The sequence below is a fragment of the Coturnix japonica genome, chromosome 6, assembly GCF_001577835.2.
Source record: "Coturnix japonica isolate 7356 chromosome 6, Coturnix japonica 2.1, whole genome shotgun sequence".
In the NCBI taxonomy this organism is placed as follows: Eukaryota; Metazoa; Chordata; class Aves; order Galliformes; family Phasianidae; genus Coturnix; species Coturnix japonica.
This window is the reverse complement of record NC_029521.1, coordinates 218,041-240,386: the sequence shown is the minus strand read 5'-3', so window position 1 is coordinate 240,386 and position 22,346 is coordinate 218,041. Positions and strand designations below refer to the sequence as shown.

The following is a 22,346-nucleotide window of genomic DNA, read 5'->3' as shown; positions in this document are numbered from 1 at the left end:
TTGTTTTAAATCTAGATATATAAATGTGGCATCACGTAAAATGACCAGGGAAAAAAAATCTTTAGTCTATTTTGGTCCTTTCCTAAATGTAAGAGAGTATTTCAGACTAGCCTTGTTCTGTATGAGCCACATAGCTGTTAGCATAATGTGGGGAGTTACTGAATTCTTCATGGAGAGTATGAATCTAGCCCAGAATAAAACCATATGTGCCAGTGTATATGTAAGTAGAAGAAGATAAGCAACTCTCTTTTGTGAATACACACAGTAAGTTTGAGTGTTCACAGGCTTCTTTATGTAGATTGAGGTATTTTTTTCAGATTGAGGCCATAAACTCTTTCAAATTCATCTGTTTTGTATATACTTGGTGAATTGCTTTATAAATCTCAGGTTGGGAAGGGGGGGGGGGTGTTCTCTTCTATGTTTGAACCTGAGCTACAACATCAGAGTGTACTTTTTTACTAAAAATTATACGTTATTTACTTCCTAAGTAGTTCAAGTTGTATAGAAACTTGTTCTTACAAAGGCTAAATTTCTTACTGGCACTTGATACCATCTTAATTCTTTGAAGATAAGTGACTGCTGCTTTTGTAGGGAATTTGTGTGAACTGCATGGATGTTCTTCAAGCATTTAATCTTTTATAATCACCTGGAGTCTTATCATAGGAGTCCTATAGCATCATTCACTTCTAAAATGAGTCTTGTTGCTTGTAACTGTAGAGAACCTTTAAAAACCGGTACGAAATGACACAGAAAACAAAGTTCCATGTGCTGCAATTGCTTGTATTGCTTCCCAGTAGCAGATTTATCACATAGCAAAGGCTTTTCTCAAGTTTGAAGGCAATAGTAAAGAATACAACTTCTGTAATAGTGGTCAATAGTTTGTGTTTCTGTAAATGCAGTCATGCATTTTATGGTTGACTTCATGTCAGTGATAAATGTGGAGCCAGCCCCACCTTGTAAGGTGTGATACTGTGTCACAGAACTGGCAAATACTTCGGATGTGCTAATGCAGCAAACAGCAGTAATCTTTCATAATTCTGGTCAGTTTTGATTCCTGATCCATCTTCATTTCATATTAAATGCGGAGGTTGGTGGCCATGCCTGTGGCTGGGAGGGTTGGAGATTCATGGTCCTTGAAGTCCCTTCCAACCCAGGCCTATCTGTGTGTTTCTATGTTGTTCCTCCTCTGTTAGTGGGAACAAGATTCTGGTGCATTATCTCAAGGCACCTTCAGACAGCAGCAATAGACAGGATGTTTTTTGGTCACCATACTCCTGGAACAACCCTATTCCCTATGGTGTGAGCAGTGATAAAGCTGTGCTTGATTGTGCCTCTTCCAAGTGCTCCAACAGTAAAGATCAGTAACCACTTTTGCCAGAAACAAAGTCAAGGCAGACAGAGCTGTTTTCACAGCTGCTGACCAGCATGCTTGTGGTCTTATCTCGTGCTTTCCTGCATGCCTGCTGTGTGTCTCTCTGTCTCTATAGCTGCTTGCTAGGCAGCTCAGCTCCTCCTGCCTGGCATGCCCCAGTGTCCAAACCTGCTGCTGTGGAGGAAACCCAGCACAAGTGCTTTGTTAGGAGAGTGCTCTTTTCTCAGTGGAATTTCTGTAAGGCTCTGTACTTCTGGTTCCCAAGATTAAAGAAAAAAAGTGTAGTTCTGACTTCATACCAGATCAGTAAAGGTTTGCTTAATCATGGCATCTGCGTGCTTTCTACTCAGTGTGCCCCATGACAACAAGACTGTTGGGTTGGCTGTTCTGGGTGCAGTAGAATTCCTGTGCTCTTTCTTGACCTTGCTGAAAAAAATTTGAGATTCATTCTGCTAGGTAGCTGATAACTTTGTATAGAAGTAGAATTAAAAAACAAAAAACAAAGCAAACTTATTCTTGTTTTGAATCTGCTTATATTTGAGCAGGACATGAATTTAGCAATGGAATGCTTTTGCGTGTTGTAGACAGTTGTCATTAAATAAAGGATTCCAAACAATGTATCTTGAGGATACTAGTAAGAGTCAGTGAGGAAGGAATGATCGTTTCTTCAATCTGCAGTTGTTTCATAAAATCAATCAATTCATTGTGATAGGTAATCTGGTAAATAGCGAGCTTTTTCTGTTTATCAAAATGGCATAATTGTCTTTGTGCTTGACTTTTCTACAGCAGAAATGCTGTTTTGCATTCCCACATAGGTAAATATTAATAAACTTGATCAACCGGATGTTTGAGGTGAAATAAAACCAAATAATTTTTATAACCTGAAATGCAGAATGCCTTCTTTTTTGGTGTAGTACAGAGAAGTTCCTGCTCAGTGGTTTTGTGGCTTTCTGTAACTTCACTGGATTGCAGTTCAGGTCATCTGAAATGCTTCAAGATTTGATCTACCTGTGATGGAATTGAATTAACCATTTTGAAATAAGATTACAAAAATACCTTCATCTACACTAAGATTTGGGTGTGATGCTCAGATAATTCCTATCAATCAGAAACAGGCTGTTAGGCTTTAGAATGTATTTCTTGAAGATACAGAATAACAAACAATTGATGATAGTGGCATTTGTGTACCATCTGCTTTTTGACCATTACCACTCACTAATACATTATGACTTTTGTGGAAGGATTATACACAATCTTTAGAACTTTTCCATAAGGGACGATCAACTTTGAGGATGTCAAGTGTTAGTTGAAGCTCATAGTGCTTTTGGTTTTATTTTGAACCACGTAATTTATCTTGAATGTGATCTTTACTAGGAGAGTGGTTAGGCCCTGGAACAGGCTGCCCAGGGAGGTTGTGGATGCCCCGTCCTTGGAGGTGTTCAAGGCCAGGTTGGACGGGGCCCTGGGCAACCTGATCTAGTAAAGGTGTATGTTTGGTGGCCCTGCCAGGCAGGGGGGTTGGAACTACATGATCCTTGAGGTCCCTTCCAACCCGGGTCATTCTGTCATTCTGTGATTGGTAAAGCATTGAGAAAGGACACGTGTTGATTCATTTTGAACTCGCTCCTGTTTCCATGTGTTTAAACCCTAATGGCTCATAACATTTTAAATTAATTAGAGAAGTTTCTGGGTGTGCTTTCTGTGTGCTATGTAAGTGTCAAGCATTCACATAACACAGTTTTTTGCAAGCCTATTTAAAGATGCTAATTAAAATAGATCACTTATGCATTAGGTTTTGGTCAGTAAATAATAATGATGTGAGGTTAGCAAACAAGGTGCAAATTGCTGTGTTTCGATTTAAAACAGAATTAACTTGAGTGTAGGAAGGTAAGACCCCAAAATAGCTTTCAAGAGCATAAAGAAATCGGCATACACAGCAGAAATCAAGTTTAAGAACTTGTCAGACTTGGGAATAATAGTAATAGTAGGAAAAAAAAAATGTGACAACTTAATTGAAGAGTCATAACAATGTTTTTACACTCTAAAGAAATATTACCTAATACACTCTATTATATGTTTGAAGTAATCCCACGCTTATGCTGTCATTCCCGTCCCATACTACTGTCTTTCTGTATCTGCTGTCCAATGTGCAATCCTCCCCTCAGGGAGATGTTTCAGGTTTATTGCTGAATGCAGGAAGAACAGGTCTGCCATAATATTCTACCCAAACTGGTGCACGACCTATAGACTGTCAAGAAGGAAAATGTGAGTATCATACATTCTTTGTAGGTCTTGCTGTGTTATAAATAAAATTCTGAAATATTTATGTTCAGATTGCCTTGGTTTTAAACATTCTTCATATTGTGGATTCTAAATATAGCCAAGGCTGTGCCAAAGGCTGACTGCAAACACACAAAACCATCATTGATAAAAACTCTCTTTAATGACTTCCTCTGGAAACTCTAATTTGAATCATATGATCTTTCTGGAGTAAGCAGTAGGAGGGAATATCTGAAAAAGAGCTATAGCATGGAATGGCTTTCTGAACTCTAGGCTTTTGATCTGAACAAACTTAACTTTGTGTAAACTGTGCGAGTAATTTTATGTCATGGTTATTGGGCAAGACTAATATTTCCTGCAAAGCAAGTCAGATCCATAATCCAGGGCATAAATAGTGTTCTTGGGATACATGCTATTTCCCCCTAGATGGTGAGCAGTTCAGAAATAATAATTTCTTTGGGAAAATGTTCGTCTTGTGCTCTGGTAGCCTGTAGGTCTAGCTGTGTGGCTGCAGCTGCTAACTTGGTGGTGCTTGTTGAGATTTGTACTGTCCAATGATATTTATCAGCCAAGGCTAAGAGAGATGCTGTCAGTGTTTGCCCTCTACCTTAAATGATGTGGAAGGAGGAAGCAAATGGTATCTTGTTAAAGGGAGGAAAGCTGCGGGAAAGAAACAAGTTGGGAATTAAGTAGGAGAAGGGAGAGACACTGAGAGGAAATGACAGATTATTGAAAGGACCCAAGTAAGTTGGGAAGATGTAGATGTGGTTCAGCAAGTGGTTTGCAGGAAGCATGTAGATAGACTGGAGGTCTCAAAGAAATGAAGGTTTTGAAAATGGAGAGTCGTAGTGGTAATTAAGTGGCATAAGGGAACAGGAAAACAGATGAGTGCTGGAAAGAGGGAGGCGTTGGGGAGAAGCAAACAGTGACAAGGAATATTCCAAGTGGGGAGGAGGAGTGCTATGCAGTGTTCATGGTTCTTTGCCACAGGACTTCAGATACACATCCTCATCTTGGAAAAGAGGTTGGGCACCCTTTCGAAGTGTGTACTGGAAGAGGAGCATGGGGAAAATCTGGTAAATACCATTGTGCTGATGCAGATTTTTGCTTGCTGTTTTAAACTGGTAACTTAATGCTTACTGTGCTACCATGTCTAATATCTTAATGCAACTGCCATAAAGATGTAGCTTAGATGACTCCTATTTTGGTTAGGTAAAATTTTTAACAGGTGCTGTGTCTTAAATCAAAGCATACATTTGATTTTAAATGCAGGGAATGCAAAACATTATTTCTTGTTTGAGAGTTGAGGGTATTGGCACTTCCTGCTAAAAGTAAAACGTAACAGGATTAGAATACATGCAAGTAAAACAAGACAACAAAAAGGATTAAATTTGAGTGCAACTAACATCTAGTTCATTATATTTGTGTCCAGTGTGATGTCAGATAAAGTAAACCATTTATTTTTGTAATGGAGGGGAATAAAATGAGCTGAGACGGTACTGGGCTTCATGAAAATGCAAGCTCTTTTGTTGAACTTGCTTGAAGTATTGTGATGCCAAACAGCTCCCATCAAGAATTTTGACAATAGGTTAAATTATACCAAATTATAGGTGTGCATAGTATGTCTCTGTGTGTTGCTTTTCCTTCTTTTCTACTGTAGCGATATGGAATTAATTGTAGCAGTGCCGTTAGTGTTCAGCACACCATAGTGCATATGGGTGCTGCCTCTGACTTGGGAAGTTGTGAATGTGTGAATTGGCATGTGTTTGCACATATACCCTTGGTCACTTCAAAGAAATCCAAGCATTTAGAATGTACTCACATTCTAGAGAAAAAAAAATAAATGGAGATGAGTTATGAATGTTTAAGTGCAGTGTTTTGTTCTTTTCTCTGCTTCTAGGAGACAGGGGGACTGGGCGGCTGCCCACCCTTAAAGTGACTGCTATAAAGCACTTTGCTACCTTTTCTGACTGCTGTCTAGTACTGGTCAGTTTTATTGATTACTAGTGGATGGGGATGGATTAGTATGTATTTTTCAAAGCATGCAAATGGCATCGAGGCAGAAGTGCATCTTCTTGTCAGAGCTGCACTGTAGCACACTGATAGAATATAACTAAAATCTCAGTAATAGTAATTGGCCGTAGGCTGCTTTGAGAAGAAAGGTGGGGGATACCCACCTTTAAAGTGTTGAATAGAGGGGTTTATTTGTTACTACACACCACAGGGTTAAACAGACTGTGCAGTGTGTTGCTATGTCCCATTTTGCTTTACTCTGGGATCTACTTTTAGATTCATTGCTTGTAAATAAAGGGAAGGATTACTTTATATTCACAAGTGAAACCTCAGAAATACTACCATGTGCAGTTAGCAGTGCTGGTTGTCAGGATTTGGACTGGACTGCTTGGAGAGATTACTGGGAAAAGCAGTGGAGATGCTTTGAAAACGAAGTAGGACAAGCTTTTCTTAATGTTTTGAATATTAAAATGGTAATAATTAATATGGTGTTAGTTAGAAGGTGGTTGTTATCAGTGTCTTAGTGCAGTAAGCAAACAATTCTACTGAGAAGAGATTTCTTACCTATTGCAGAAGACAAGGATAGATAATACTGCAGGGCTGTTTGTGGTGGTTTGGCTGGTGGTTTGTTGGTGTTTGGTTTTTGTTTTTAGCATAATTTTTGCTTCTTCCTCTCTTGCAATTATAATAAAACTTGTACCACAGCCAGCTGCAAATGAAAGCTCTGTAACTTATGTTTGAGTATCTACTTTTAGATTCCTAAATCTTTATCTGAATGTGGTATCCTTTGCTGCTGCTCTCATCTGCTGGCAGGGAATAGGAGTGAACACAGAGCAGGGGTGCATGTAGGTGCTGGAGGGAGTGTGCCTCACAGGGACAGACTTTTTACAACACTTTGTCACTCTAGTTTCCACTGTTTCTCATTCCATATCCTCATCAACATATGGCTGTGTGGCCGCAGTGTCACAGCTAGTATGCTGCCATCAGCTCTGCCTTGATGTTTATGACTGAGCAATGATAGTTCTGCAGTGCCAGTCATTTTTTGCTAGTGGGTGGCAGGGTAGACAGATGTGCTGGGTTTTGAAGAAGAGCGCTGCATGGTTAACTAGGTTACTTAGTGGTTAAGTAGGTTACTTAGGCAGCAAGGAGCACAAGAACAAAGCTGCTAATTCAAATACTGGCATAATCTTGTGCTCAGCATTGACCCATCTTGGTCATGCTTTTGAGTTTGTCAAGCAGCGTCTTCGCTTTGTAAGTCTTGTAGGTGCAGGCAGCTTTTGGAGCGACTCCTGTGTCTGGTCCTAGCAGGAAGCAAACAATTTTGACTTATTTGTCAGACTAAAGTAAGTTGAAAGGAACTTTTGAGTATGGAATTTATTGGTTGAATTATCAGTGTTTATTTTTTACATTTCTTGACTCTACTTGAAAGCTAGAATTTTGACTTGTCTGCATTGAACAGAAAACTTGTCTTCTCCCACAAATATTTAGACAGCTGAACTGTGGGGACAATTCTCAGCTGTCTTAATGTTGTTTGTCCACAGCTGTTGCTCTGCCTTTTCCTACCTTAAAATAATTGAACAGATTGGTTGCTAGGAATGGGCTCTATTTTCTTTCTTGCTAAAGATAGTGGGAAATAACACTGGAAGTTTCTCTGCTTCAAACGGTGAAAGTAGAACTGAAAACAGGGAAGTCTGCTTTTCTTTTGTTTTTCAGCATCTCAGATGGAACACAGCAACAACCACTACCCTTTTCCTGAGTCAGTTTTCTCTACCTGATGGCCCAAATTTCCTATACTACACTGTTTTCTATTCATAATGTGCCAAGAATGACCATCTTTGTGTTTTGTCATCTGAAGGACGCATGCAAGTGGGCACACTCTTCCATGAGTGGTTGCTTTCATCAGGATGAGAGAAAAAACTGAAAAGCTGGAGTTGTTGTGCTGTTTTGTCTTCAGTGCTTGGCTCATGGGTAAATTGAAGGAAAGGGTCTTTGTAGTCTTTATGTATTCGCTCCCTGTGAAGTTTCCTAATTAACCAACAGGCTACCTGTTGGACAGTCATTAAACTAGGGATCATCCTCACAAGGCTTTGAAAATGGGTAAATGTTTTCCTGAATGTGTTGCTAAGGCTATCAATGCATAATTGACTTCAAGATTTAAAGCAAGTCTCTTGCTGACACTGTTTATTGTTTGGAATGCCAGATTAATTACAACATGTACTGCAGGCTCTGTGTTATGAGCTGCATCTGCTTTCTGTTAACTTTCTCCGTAGATGAGAAATTGTCACTGCAAACTGCCTCTCATATTTTGAAGAAAAATCCCCTAACTCTGTAACTGTGTAGTTTAAAAATTGAGGAGTAGTTGTGTTTAGATGACAATTCCTTCATGTCCATTCCTTTCATTTCTGGAGGAGCTGACCCAGGCGTGGATGTCTCCTCCCTGTTTTCCAATGAGTAAGTGAGGCGACTGTCCCAGGCCACGCAAAAACTTGGCTGCAGGAGTTGATTCTCTTCAATTGGAGCCGTTTGACATGCACAAATTCACAGCATCCCGCATGCCAGCAGCTGGCAGCACAGGGTTCATTTACTGGAGTTATTTATGTGAGCTTTCAGCTTGCTACCATTTCCAAAGGCAGACAAACCAGCTAATTTTCCCTGCTTTGCATGCAGCACAGGTGAGAGCTGAGAAACCTGGAAAAGCAAGTCGTATTTGCTGATGACTTATCTTGTTTGTGGGGAAACTGTTGAGTCTTCTGTGCTCGGTTCTATACCAAGCTAGGAAATCACGGATTAGAATTAGCTTAGAGAAACCCACAGTACTGTCTGGTCATGTTTGTGAATGATTTAAGGGAAGACTCAAAGTAGTGTGTAAGGTAGCAGGTGGGAATGGTAGAAGGGAAAGACCAAAGAAATAAATTTTAGAAAAAAGTGACTTCAACTCTTGTCATTCCTGAAGAGAAGTAGGAACAAAATTGTAAGCTTTTCTGCATTTGGTCAGGGCTTGTTGTGTGTTCTGTAAAGAACAGTTTGCTTATACTCAAGTAGATAAGGCAGAGCCAAAATACAAGCTCAGTTACGACAGGAATTATCAAGGGGCTCATCCAATGAGAGCATTTGGCAGGAATGGCAGTAAAACTAAAACTTCTGGCTCTAGAATGCAGCAATACAAATTCATATCATTGTAATTAAATTACCTGAATGCACATTTGTTGCTATCTGTTTTGCTAAAACTGGCATTAACTGATGGATTGTTCTTAGATTTCTAGGCTTTTCTTGCCATTAGCAGTACTTGGTGGTGTGCTCTGAGAATGACTGCTCTTCTGTGTCGTCCCCATGGTTCTATATGAACTCAGGTTTGGGGTATTCACATCACGTGGCTGATCAGTAGGAGCTGAATTTTTCAGGTGTGGATTTTACAATTGGTCTTACACTGGAGATAGACACATGTACAGAACTGATGCAGAGCAGATTGATCCAAACCATTTCCATGTAGCTGTTGCTACTTAGTTAAGCTGTCAAGAAGTTTGTTCAAATGTTTCTGTATTGTACTTGGCACTGTTCTCTTAAGGAAAGAAAACAGCTGCCTTTGCATTGGTTTGTTAGGAACACAAATGATAAAAGACACTTCTTAAAACTTCATTATCCAGGAAAGGAATCTTTTTTTCCTTTTCACTTAGTGGAACTACCTTAGTAAAGCAGAGAAAGACTAAAATGAGTATTTGTAATTGGTAACAAAAAAAGGTATCCTTAATTGCCTTTGTCTTTAGTCATCAAGTGCCTAATGCAGTGTCAAGAACCATGCTGTTCCTGTCTTTCTGATAGGTGTTTGTTTCCTATTCGTTCTCAGATTGGCTGTTTGCTCTGTTCACACAGGTATTCTCAGTGCAGTATTCTTTACTGAAAGGCTGGTTGCATCCACCCATTCTAGCCACATAGTTGGTGCTAATAAGTTATTCCCATCGCTGTATAGAATACAGCTCACACAGTGGGTTACAGTTAGAGCAATAAGGCATTAAAAGGAGCATCTGTAATCAGGAGGCATGAAGATGTAAAGTACACAGCTTGGATTTGGATGCAGGGCAATTTGCAATGAAGGCAGTACCTAAGGCATTAATTTAGGTGGCTGAATCAAATGCTATGATGGTTTTATTTTTCCTTTTATTTCGCAAAGAGCAGCTACAATGACTTTTCTTGAGCAGTATGTGTGTATAATACATAATAATCTGCAGGCTTATGCATCAAAGTTGTAGTCTTGAATTTGAGTATGTGTGCAGTGAAGACATGATGGTGTTAGTTCTCAGAGGAATTTGTCATCTATTACTATTCTTGTGATGTTGTTGTTGTTTTTTTTCCCCTCCCATTATTTCTTATTTTCCTTCCCAAGCATTGTTCTTCTGCATTTGAGCTTTGATGGTGATGGAATATTAATGAACTATTAATTCATTTGTATGTTTTTGATACTCAAGATATAAGAGACTTTGTGTCATGCTAAGGACTACCTTGCTTGAGGCGGCTCTTAAGCATGAGGCTGAAGAACGACTATCCAGGGAGTAGCAGTGTTGATGATGTGCCTTCTAGTGTCTGGATGCATTTATAAAATGTCTCTAATGGTGATATTTAAAGAAAGGAAAAAGAATCTAAGCTAATAATAGAAGTGCTCTGATGGTAACTTTGTATCTGAAGTGGAACTCATGTGACTACAATTAATTCATTCTCATTTCTTCTTTTCAGGTTTTCTTCTTCTCCACCTTGGCCTTCCCCTTCTCTCTTCAAATCCGATTACTTTTCTGTTCGATTTGCCATGCCTTCTGTTACCTCTCCCTTGTCTTGTCTCCTTGCTTGTGCTTTCAGAGAAGTCTTTTCCTCTGTCACTGGATCCGAAATCCAGTCACCAATGTTTTACTCCAAAAAATAATAAATTGTACAGGTAATCAATTTTTAAGCTTTTCTTATATTTCTGGCTGATTGTTATTAAAGTTTAGAAGGCCTGGAATTATATTTCTGGTGTTCTGCAGTGACATGTTCGAGGCTGTGAGAAGATAAGAATGCAGGAGTCAGCTGTGGTTTGATGTACATATGCACCTGGTTTTATTCATTTGAGATGACATCAAGTAGCTTTTACTTGAATTAGCCCATTAAAATTTTTTAAGGTTATCTTTTAAACTACCTTCTGTATTCCATGAAATTCAAGGAACAAGATTTCATTTATCATTTCTACCAATTGTTGCAGTGTTCCATGAGTTCTTTGCTTTTGGGGAGGAAGTTGGTGTCACTGTTGTTTTATCCAGTCCCTGATTCAGGAATCTGTAGTTATGTGGACCCATCCATGTATGTGTTTGTGTAGGTATGTGTACTTCTTTTTAAATGCTGGAGAGAAGTAAGGAGAAGATGGTAGGCTTCACCCCAATATGTTGTTACAGTGTGCTGTACCGAAAGGTGATGTTCTGATATCTAGTGCTCCTCAGGTGACTAAATAGCAATAACCAAAATGCAGAATGAGTCAAGGGTTGCGTGAGAACTGCTTTCCCTGAAGCTATGACAGCAGCTTTCTACCTTCCTTGTCATTCTGAGTAGAACACAAGCTCTTCTTTAGAAGGTTTAGAGTTAAATGCTGGTAAGAGGGAAGGAGGTGAGTCAAAATATACGTATGATATATATATCTGAGAAGTAAGAGCCTCTCAAGGGCATGTATACATATGGGCAGTGGTTCTAGCTTTTCACAAGAGCATTTCTTAATCATCTATTCATCCACAACAAATAGATCCTCTAGAATGCCCTGAGCCTTAGGATACATCTACTTGGAAGACACTGTTAATTGCTTGCAGCCCATGTTGAGTTTTGTGGTGCTTTGGCTGGGCTTTTGATGATTCCTACTTAGCCAGCTAGAATGTTTTTCTGATATGACAGTGCTGCAGTCTAACTTAAACTATGTGAGGGTAATAAATAATAAACAAGTAGAAATCCAGACCCATGGCATTCAGTGGTAGCTGTGAGGACAGAGGGGAAGGCTGCGCTAGGAAATGACCGGCTGTGTTCTGCCTCAATACAAGTAGCTTTTTTCTTCTGTAATTTAAATACCAGGGAGATAAGTGAATGCACTGAGGTGTTTTTGAGAGAAGGCTGAGAATGCTTCTGAACTGATGAGCCAACAGCAAAAAGTGCCCAAATGACAAATTTCTTTTCTCACTTCATTGAGTGAATTTGCATATGCCCTTAATTGCTTGCATTTGCTGCATGCTTTTTGCCTTAATGCTTTTTCTCCATGGAACTAGATTGAGCCTGTTTCAAGTTTATATTAGGCACTGACATCAAACCTCAAACTGTCTCAGTTGGTCAGTGAATATATCCACTTTAGCAACCGTGTACACAATATTTCTTATATTATTAAATAATATTTATTTGTATCAATCTAATTACCTCTTTTCTGCATTAATACTAATTTCTGCTTGACTTTTTCTGATTGATTCAGTGTTTTATAGACGTGTTTTATCTTGTTGCTGTAGCGTGAATGGTGTTCTTTCTGTTGCGCATGCGTTTGTTTGACTTTTTGGTGTAGCTTGTTGAGTTTTTAGTACTTTTTCAGCTGGTAGTTTTGTAACTTGTCTTTTCATAATTTGTCCTTAAAAATGTTACATCTGGGGTTTTTTTGTTTTTTTTTTTCTTTTTCTTTGAGTAGCTCAGATACAATTGTATACACATGGGCTATCCACATCCTATTTAGCTTCTTACTGAGAATGACTGTCATCTGCCCTTGTGTTGCCCAGTTGTCTAGCTAATTTTAGAGTCGTGGTGTTTCTGTAATGTAAGTTGAGCCTGTTCATCGTGTAAACAAGCTTGATGCGTAACTGTGGTCTGAAGAGCTTGCCCATTAAATGTAATCTCTGATTTACAGTGGATGCCTGCAAGTTAAATGTCTAATTATTTGAAGTATTTCTTGCCTGGCAGAAGTTAGTGTAGATTCATTTGCAGTGGCACAAACGTGGTTTTGCTTGGAGGAATTTTATTTTGTTTACAGAAGTGCTGCACACAATAGTAGCAAAAAAGCTGGAAGCTTGTTGGTAGAGCTGTGGACAAAGACAGAGGAGGTGGAAACGCTGCCAAAGTGTGGAGTGAGGAATTTGAGGAGAGGAGCAATAAAAGGCCACTTCAAGGCAGGAGTCTGGCAAAATGCGGACTGTTGAGAAAAACATCCAACGTTTTCTGTTGTGCAACTTGAGCTTTTTATTTTATATCAACATTCCCCTATGCTCAAAGGAAACCAAGCTGTTAAAGTTGTATCTTTTCCATTCTTCAGAAAGATATTCCACCTCAAAACAGATTACGAGATATATGACTGTACATTGAAGTTTTCCACTTCTTGCAAGACATTAAATATTGTTTAAGTCACAATCTTTTCCAGCTTCTGATGGTGCACAGCCATATTTGCTTTTGGCATGCAGGTTTTCCTGAAGCCTTCAGTCTTTGTAGCAAGTAGCTCATAAAGATTCACAGTCTCATTCTTTCTTTCAAAATAAGCATCTGTTCTTTGCTGTAATTACATATTTAAAGTACACTTCCAGTCAAGGGAGCTGCTAAGCATGGAATTCAATCTTCATTGAATTCAGAAGCCTCTATGTTGGGGGGGGGGGAGAAGTGTGGGAAGACTGTTTTAGTAAAATTAAGTACAAAACCCATGTTCTTTAGGATGAAATAGTTTGTGTCTTCATGAGCTGACCCATTTGTCATCTGGTAGAGAATGGCCTTGCCGTGTCCCTGTCTTCCAGAGCCAGTTCTGCTGGAAGCTTACTTAGGAAAAGTGGGTTCTCTTATGTTAAGAATGTGTGCAGGTGGTGTGAGGGTTTTGGGTTCATCTAGATACTGGCAGGAGCTGTCCTGACAGTGTTATGGATATGCCAGACCTTTCTGTCTGTTGATGCTTTTCTCACTCAAAGCAGCATTAATAACTTTAGTTGGGGCTTTCTCTGATGAGAATGCATTGCTGTGCTCATAGCGTGTGGGTGTTTCAAAGCTTGGCCTAAGAAATATTCCTTTTGTTTCATTAGAGGTAAGATTGTAAAACTTATTTCAAAAAGGATTAAAAATAAATTACTAAGTGCCATGGAATGAACAGTTGCACTTTAGAAAAAATAAGTAGCGTGGAAAAGTTGTGTCCAGCCTTACCTAATGTAAATGAAGCAGCCAACAGGCATCACTTGGCACAGTTGATTACTGACCAAATCTTTTGTTTACGCTGCTAAAAAGTAGTCCATTGGAACAAGGTTTTTTAAGTTGTTTCATTCCTTATAGTTGGAACAGATACAGAAAATACTTAGGAAGCCCAAGTCAACAGTTTTTATTACCCTCCTGTATTGATGCATCAAGAATAGAACATGCTCTTTTAATCCTATTCAGTGATATAAACCCTGAAAACAATTCTTGGTTACCGTTTGGTGTTGGAATTAGGCAGGAAATAGTCTGGATTAACCAAAAAACTGAAATTGTGGGTGAATGCTTATTTCTTTAGTGGCAGATGGTGTCTGTTGGCATACAGTCTTTTAAGGACAAATGCAGCCTGGTCTGCAGGAGGCTTGCAAGAAGCTTGGGAGAAACTTGCCTTTCAATTACCCTTTGGTAGGGCTGTTGTAGTGTTTCCTAACTGAATTAGGAAGACCTTTACTTTTATAATGTACAGTTTAGACAGGGGGAAAAGAAGGCAACTTATCATTTTCCTTCGGTATTTGATAGGCAAGTAGGAATTCAGATTTGGCTCCAAATATACTGATATATGTGTGTATATATATGTATACATATAAATACTTATAGTGGCTTGATTGCGTGTATGTACCTTACCTGGAGGAGATTACTATTACTTTAATAGCAGGACAGGGGGGAAAAAAAAGTACAAGAGCTGTGTAGAAGTAAAGAATGTGACAAAGCAGGTACAGACTTGGGAGGCTGAATCTGATGAATCATTAGAGTAGAAAATTTCCCACTTTTCCACGTTTTACAGGGGAACTGCAAAGCAACAATTTGATTCTCTAGAGAGGTATATTTAAGAAATGTGTGTTTATAATACACAGAAAATAAGGCTACCAAATTCAATTGCTCCTTTGAATTTTTAATCAATTATTCAAGTGGTTACCTGGCTTTTCACATTGCTTTGGTATTGTGTGGGTATCTGCTGTGCACTTGCCAACCCTACATACTTCCAGTGCAGTCGGCTCCTGCAAAGCCCATTCAGTGAATTCCACATCTATTGGTTGAACTTTAAGCTTTTGTTTGCTTGCTTTTGTTGTTGTTTTGTGCATGTGTTTTTGTGGTTTTGTGTGCTTGTTGTTGTTTTCTTTTTTTAATGCAAGGTTTTGTCTGAAATGTCATATCTAAACTGCTTTTCCTTGAAGGAGTGAATAAGCCTCTAAGGGGGAATTCTGGTAACTTAAAAACAAGTTGCTTCATATCCATTTCCAACCACTGTGGCTCTGAGATGGAGTCAAATGAGGAGAGACTACTTAAGGCTGCTTTTGAAACATTTCGTAGTGTATTCTAGATTTGTCACTGACAACTCAGCGTTCTTTTTGTTTCTCAAACTGAGCTTTTTTCCTCTAAAAGTAAAGCAAAGTGAAGTGCAGCAATACAGAATGACTTATTTCTGAAGCTGTAAGTATCAACAAGAAAGGGATCCAAGTGAGATGAATGAGGGAGAAAGTGCATGACCTGAAATGTACCTTCTCTGCATGAGCAGCAGTACTTGTCATTGGTACTAAGAGCTATGGGATGCCAGCTGTGATTCCAGATATTTTTCATGCTTGTGACTAAATGGGTATTGAAATACTATGTTTGCAAATATGTGAAAATCAACCCTGAATTGTTCTTTCTTCTGGTTTTGTGTTTTTCCTGGTTGCCTCTAATGAGCACTTGGAGCACACATCATGTGCTAGAATCTGCTTCTGGGAATTTCAGCCTGCGCCATCCACTTCAAATAGCACTCACAGCTTAAACGCATTAGAACCACATGGCTTACTGTCAACTTAAAACAGAATAAATAAAAAAATCCCTTTAGACTATTTTGGTTTTTCTTGCTTTGTTGTGAAAAGGCTGAAGCAGCAAATTTTTGGGGCCTCTCTTAGGTTCTATGCACATAGCATGTTCTAGCAGCTGCAATGTTTGTTTTCCCTTAAAGAAATGTGTTTGTTTCTTAGAACTGAAAATGCCACTTTTTTCTTGCCTTTCATGACGCTTGGCAGTGAATCCTCTGTTCCTTCAACATTTGTGTTCCCAGCTGAATGCGTTCAAACTTCCCAGTGGTAATACACCAGGGGGTTTTTATTGTTGGAAAAAGAGTATCCAAGCAAGACTAAAACATATTCACTTCTCAGCTGAGTACAACAGGTTGACAGTGTTTATTATATATAGTGTTTTTATTATTTGGTGCTTGTGTACTCGTGAAATAGTATGTTGCTGAGATGATGACAAAAGCAGACGTGTTGTGTTACGCTATTTTCTCCTGCCACTGAAAACACACTCGCCTTTAATTTGTTTGCTGTCTATAGCAGTTTAGCCTAATGAATTAGGCAAATTTAGCCTTAATTAGCCAGAAGAGGATATAGGGTTGTTTCAAGAATGGTTCATTCTATACCAGGAGTAAAGCACTTTCTTTTTATCCTTCAAATTTATTCTATATGAGGGGAAGAGAAACATGCCTACCATCACCAGCAGGATAAAGTCTGTGTTTCTGAGACTTATATATTTGGGTGGTGGTGTTTGCCTCCTGTTTTGTAAGTAATTTTAGATTGCATTACGTTACGGTACTTCATGCTTCTGGACACCAGGTGGTGCTGCTAAACCATCTAATGTGTGGTTTTCACACTTCTGTGTGTGTGATACTTCAATGATACTCTGCCTCTTGGCTCAGCAGAACGAAGTAGACTTATTAAGGACAATGGTTTGAAAATGCTAATGCAAGTTAGTTTGTTTTTTAACATTTCATGGGGCAAAAGCTTCAATCAGCTGATGTTAGTTTTGAGTATCTGGGTTAATAGCAAGTGAACGTACTGTTTGCTTTAAAGATTTGATTTATTTATTATTTAATGGAGCTATTTAATTTTGATCTGATGAATTCAATAAGAAAGATGCACCTTCATTTTTTATTGTCATTTTAAGACAGCAGAAGACATTTGTAGAAATCAAATAATGAAGTGATGCTGAAGGTTGGGTGGTGACATGAGTTCCCCCCCTTAGATGTGTTCTGTGTAAGAAGCTTGACCAAGGCAGGCTAAGAGCTTTCTCTTTGTCCTCTCTTAATCTTTCTTTTTAAGATGTGGTTTCTTAGCTATGTAACTGTATCACAGGCATTATTTTTAATGCTGAGAAGTCACATCTGGCATGTGATTTCTGTTTATTGTTAGTAGGTTACAGTGTTTAATAAACTCATTGGGTGATCCTGAACTCCTCACTGGATGGACTGAATAATGCCTTTGGTTTTTAGCTGAATCCTGAAGGTTGATGGTGCAGCTGTTCAATGAATTGTAGGAAGTGGGTAAAAGTAATCTTGGAAGCTTTGAAAATGCTTTTTTCAGACTGTTATCATTCAGTCAGTGACAGAAGTTTGGTAGATATTGGTTTTCTTTTTCCTCAAAAGTATTTATTTGTTTTGTAGATCCTCATATTAAAGTCTCTGGAAAAAAGGAAAATGTTAAAGAAGCTAAAGAGAAAATCATGTCAGTCCTGGACACAAAAGTAAGGAAAGATTTACTTTCAGACCTTAATCCTGTAATTCTGTTTTGAAATAGGACTTTATAAATGTGCTTATGTAAAGAGAAACAAAAAAAAAAAGTGCTTCTAGGTGTAGACCAATGGTGTGTACGAAAACAACAAATAAGCACCTCTCCGTATCTGAACTCTATAGAAATACTATTGCCAGCAAGATGTATGACTGTGCCTTTTCTTCATAGATTTGGTTGGTTTTTCAGCTTGAACACCTGAAGTAGTACCTCATTGCAAACAGTAGATTGTGGCCCCTTCAGTAAATACAAATTTCTGTGAAAATCCTTGTTGTAACCATTTCTCTATGTCGGTTGCATTTAAGAAATGTCTGTACATATGCAGTTCTAAGTGTTTCTTATCTGTTCCTCCTGTTTTTTGGTTATGACTTCTGAAGTCATATGGCTATTTATCCACAGGTGTCTTGTACCAAAAAGGCATCATAATTGCATTATTGTGCTGAGGATTCAAAGGTGGTGCCAGTAGTTGTATTAGTTTGTATTCTCAAATGTATCAGTACAGATCTGTCTGAAGCTGAAAATGTGCATCGATTAATTTTAAGAGCTCTTACATAGTTCTGTTTTTAGCTATTATTATGTCTTTATACTCTGAAACATCTGGACCAGACTTTTTTTAACATTTCTAGAATTAGGCCAAGAGTTTTTATACTTTAATCTTCTGTAGTAGCAAATTTATATGTAAATGTATGGAGCTTCTGCTTAGTTGTTTGCCAGCTTTTCATTCTCTTAGATACCCAGCCAGAAGGAGCTCTCCAGTGATAATCAGTGTTGTTTTTTTTACAACTGTAAACACTGTTAGCAACTGTTAACTATTAAGAAAAGCTGTATACAATGTTTGTGTATCTTAAAAGATGAAGTATAGGGGAAAAAATATTGGTCTTTTGAAGGTCTAACTTCATTTCTATGTTATTTCTCTATTAGAAAATATTAATAGCTGTGTTCCATACTGAAGTGTCTAATCTGAATGAAAGCCACTACAAAAATGCTTTGAAACACAATTTTCAGTGTCATTCTTTTAGTTCCAGTAAATCTAGAACACTCAGGTTCTGCTCTTAACATATCTAATCGTGGCTGTTTCATTTCCAGAGCAATCGGGTAACCTTGAAGATGGATGTTTCACATACAGAACATTCTCATGTGATAGGGAAAGGTGGCAATAATATTAAAAAAGTGATGGAGGAAACAGGATGCCATATCCATTTTCCAGACTCAAATAGGAATAATCAAGCAGAGAAAAGCAATCAAGTATGTATAATTCTATTCCAGCTGCTGAATACTAGCTAACTTATATTGTAAATTATTAGAATATCTTAGAACTGTAGAATGGCTTACGTTGGAAAAGGTCTTAAAGCCCATCCAGTTCCAGTTTCCCTGTCAAAGTGGAGATGACTTTCACTTTTTGAAGCATACAAGGAAACATACTTAAGAGTTTTGAGCGTATAGAGTACTATTTCCATTATTTAATCCTGTATATTAATACAACTGTAATGATCATTTAATAAACTTCTAGTTACTGAAGTACATGTGGCCTGAGCTGCTGCAGTATTTACTGGTAGATCTTTAAGTGAGATTAAATCTTCAGCTACAGTTGAGACAACAGTGGGGATGTTACTGGATGTCACTTCAGCATTGTTTCTTAAAGAAAGCATTGATATTTTAATAAATGTTAAAATGCCACCCTTGAAAATGTAATGCAGTGTTTTCTATATTCTTACTCCTGCAGGTGTCAATAGCAGGACAGCCAGCTGGAGTGGAGTCTGCAAGAGTTAGAATACGGGTAATAGCCCATTTCAGTGTGATGCTCCTCTAAAAACACCTGCAAGGAAATTATTGCTGTATAGATGTGAGATCCTTAGGGTTGTTTGGTTCTGCCTTCTGACAGCAGAAATGTAGAACAAACAAGTATATCCATGAGTAATGTACGAAGGGTTTTTATATAGGTTTTACTAGAATGTGAATTACTTTCTAACTAGCTTTAGGAGGACACTGAATAATGTCTACAGTATGTGAAGGAAGTGAAATATCCCATACTGCATTTAAAAGTGCATCTTCATTTATGCTCTGCAGTTGACCTATAGAAGTTCAGGCATCCTCTGTGAATATAATTTAAAAGGTGGCCACTATCGTTATTATGTGTATGGAAATGCTAAAATTATAGGGGAATTTGGTTTCTTTCTCCACTCATAGTGCTTCCTGTCTTCACTTTCCAGTTTTGATTTGCGTGCATCATAGCACAGGTAACAAATCTAATAAAATTGTGATCTTTTCCCCCAGCAATAATTGTGGTCAGGTGTGTTATTTATACCAGTATGGGTCTTCAAAGGCATGAAGGGAATGTTATGTAGCTTTGTACCTTAAATAGAGCTCTGATTATCTGTGACAGAACAGAAGCTTCTCTGTGGATTTTCACGTATAATGAGTTCTGTTAGCAGTGTGGATAAATTTAGGTAATTAACTTGGCTTTATGATTGCTACATAACTGCAAGAGTTCCTCTTATTTTGAACAAACACAAAGAATTGCCATTAAAACAAGCAAACAAAAACAAAACACAAAACCTGTTTCCTCAGAAAAGCAATGCCTTTTTAGTTCCAGATAACGTCAAATGAATGTATTATATTAGTTTAATTATAACTGATCAATATGTTGTAATTCAGTAATAGCATTGTGGTAATTTTACTGAGCGTGACTTAGTTTTTCAATATTTTCTGTTCAATGTTTTAGGAGCTGCTTCCATTGGTACTCATGTTTGAGTTGCCTATTGCTGGAATTCTGCAACCAATCCCTGATCCTAATTCTCACACAATTCAGCATATATCTCAGACATACAACATTTCAGTTTCCTTTAAACAACGCTCTCGAATGTATGGTGCTACAGTCATTGTCAGAGGATCACAAAATAATACCAGTGCTGTGAAGGTAATGTCATCTTAAGGAGGTTTCTACATGTTGTGCACGTACTTGTAACTTACATATCTAAGTATCATGTTAGTGTTATATCTTTCCTCGTCCATACATATGATGGCAAAATCACTTCTAAAATTTTAGTACTAATTCTTGATAAACTAAATGCTGTAGATCAAATGTGAAAATGTGGTTATTTTAAGTTTAAAAGCTCAGCAAAACATCAAGTAATTTTTTGTTGTTGTTGTGTACCTCTTTACATTTGCAGCAATTCTGGCATGTGTCCTAATCCTGCCCACATCTTAAAACAGTTGGAAAAAGTCTTCTGGACTTCAGTTTTCTTACTGTGCAGTCAAATATTTAAATTTGAAATGTGCCTTAATGGTTTAAGTTGTTTTGCCAAGCTGGGATCGGGAGTTGTGAATTTAACAGACAAGGAACTACCATGAGCCTTTTGATTGTAATAAAGACAAGAAGCTTTTATTAATGACTGGCAGTGTGGCAGATAAATATTGTCTCATAAGGGTGTATCTCAAGCCCATGAAAGTAACTGAGGCCAAAACTGAAAGATAAATTTTGCAAGTATACCTACCCAATAAAGACTCAATTGATTTTGTTATTGCTGTGTGTGACCCAGGTGTTCTACTGAGATCAGTTTGATGTCTTAATGTTTGTCTGCAGTGATGACATCTAACCTCTCCATCTTGTCATAAAATGGAAATAGTGAAGTTTGTTATAAATCATGTTTTTGATCAAAACAAATTTCTTTATCTTGAATGCCAAGTGCAGTCGGATGCAACTTTTGTTTTCCTGTTAGCAGCATGTCATCAGCTTTTTGTGTTTGCTCCTGCAGGAAGGAACAGCCATGCTTCTAGAACACCTAGCTGGGAGCTTGGCTTCTGCAATTCCTGTGAGCACGCAATTAGACATTGCAGCGCAGCATCATCTCTTTATGATGGGTCGAAATGGCAGTAACATCAAACATATCATGCAGCGGACTGGTGCTCAGATCCATTTCCCGGACCCTAGTAACCCACAGAAGAAATCCACTGTCTACCTCCAGGGCACAATTGAGTCTGTCTGTCTTGCCAGACAATATCTCATGGTAGGTAAATGCTTGCAGTTAAACTTGCTTACAAAAATGCTAAGTAATGAAAAACGTACCCTTTTCACATGGGTCCAATGTAAGTCAGTTTTAGAGAAGGTTTATTACATTGCAAAATGCCAAATCAGCTGAGTGTTCTAATTTTGTCAGTGCTTTGTGTGTGTTTGTAGTTACTCAAAGTACTTGTGATCTGTGGTAGCGTGATTTGAAAAAAGGCTGTGGCAATATTAATGCAGCATAAGCAATTTGTATTTATGGTAAGTGTGCTCCTGAGTGGAAGGCAGACTGGAGGGTGAGGGGAGGAGTTATTGCTGTGTGCTGTGTTGTTGTGTCTTCTGCTTGTCTTATTTAGTCAACTGAAAAGCTGAGGGAAGAAGCAACTAACCAGATAAAATCTTAACCCCAGTTCTGAACTTAGTAAGAGCTGTGTTTTTCAGCCTTGGACATAACACTTATCTTTAGTTATAAGTCAGTTGACAAATTGAAGTAGCTGCAATCATTCTGAGCTTCATTTAAAGCACTATTTTCTTGATAGTTTCTTTTCTGATGTAGTCCAGTGGAATCGAGTTTCTGTGTTTTGGAGCAGTTTTCTATGAGGTGGATCTGCATGCGGGCCTTCTTCCCATGGTCATGTTTGCTTCTGGCTCCATCCAGCTGCTCTGTTTCAGCTGGAATAATAGTTGATGCTGTTTCACAGTCAGGCCATAGAAGTGCCCCATAGAATGGGGGGATGTGATATAAAAACAAAGGTCAGTTTTTCAGTGATCTTCTAGTTGTGAGAATCTAGACACTTGCACCAAGGAAAGAGACACCGTAGGTGTTTGCAGAGTTGACAATATGCCTTTAATGTGTACCCTTGTTTATGTCAAATGTAGTGTAGCAGTGCTACTTCAGTAGATGCTCTATATGTCTGAACGG

General features: G+C 38.3%; 1 protein-coding gene across 2 annotated transcripts in view; it reads left to right on the top strand.

The window, feature by feature from the left end:
- BICC1 (BicC family RNA binding protein 1) overlaps window positions 1-22,346 on the top strand; it is a 91,590-nt gene that overhangs the window by 50,226 nt on the left and 19,018 nt on the right. For both annotated transcript variants that reach the window (XM_015866001.2, XM_015866003.2), the window contains 5 exons: window positions 17,298-17,377; window positions 18,508-18,666; window positions 19,145-19,198; window positions 20,144-20,338; window positions 21,177-21,428. In XM_015866001.2, coding sequence (XP_015721487.1) covers window positions 17,298-17,377; window positions 18,508-18,666; window positions 19,145-19,198; window positions 20,144-20,338; window positions 21,177-21,428 — 740 coding nt within the window. The remainder of the gene's footprint in view (window positions 1-17,297; window positions 17,378-18,507; window positions 18,667-19,144; window positions 19,199-20,143; window positions 20,339-21,176; window positions 21,429-22,346) is intronic.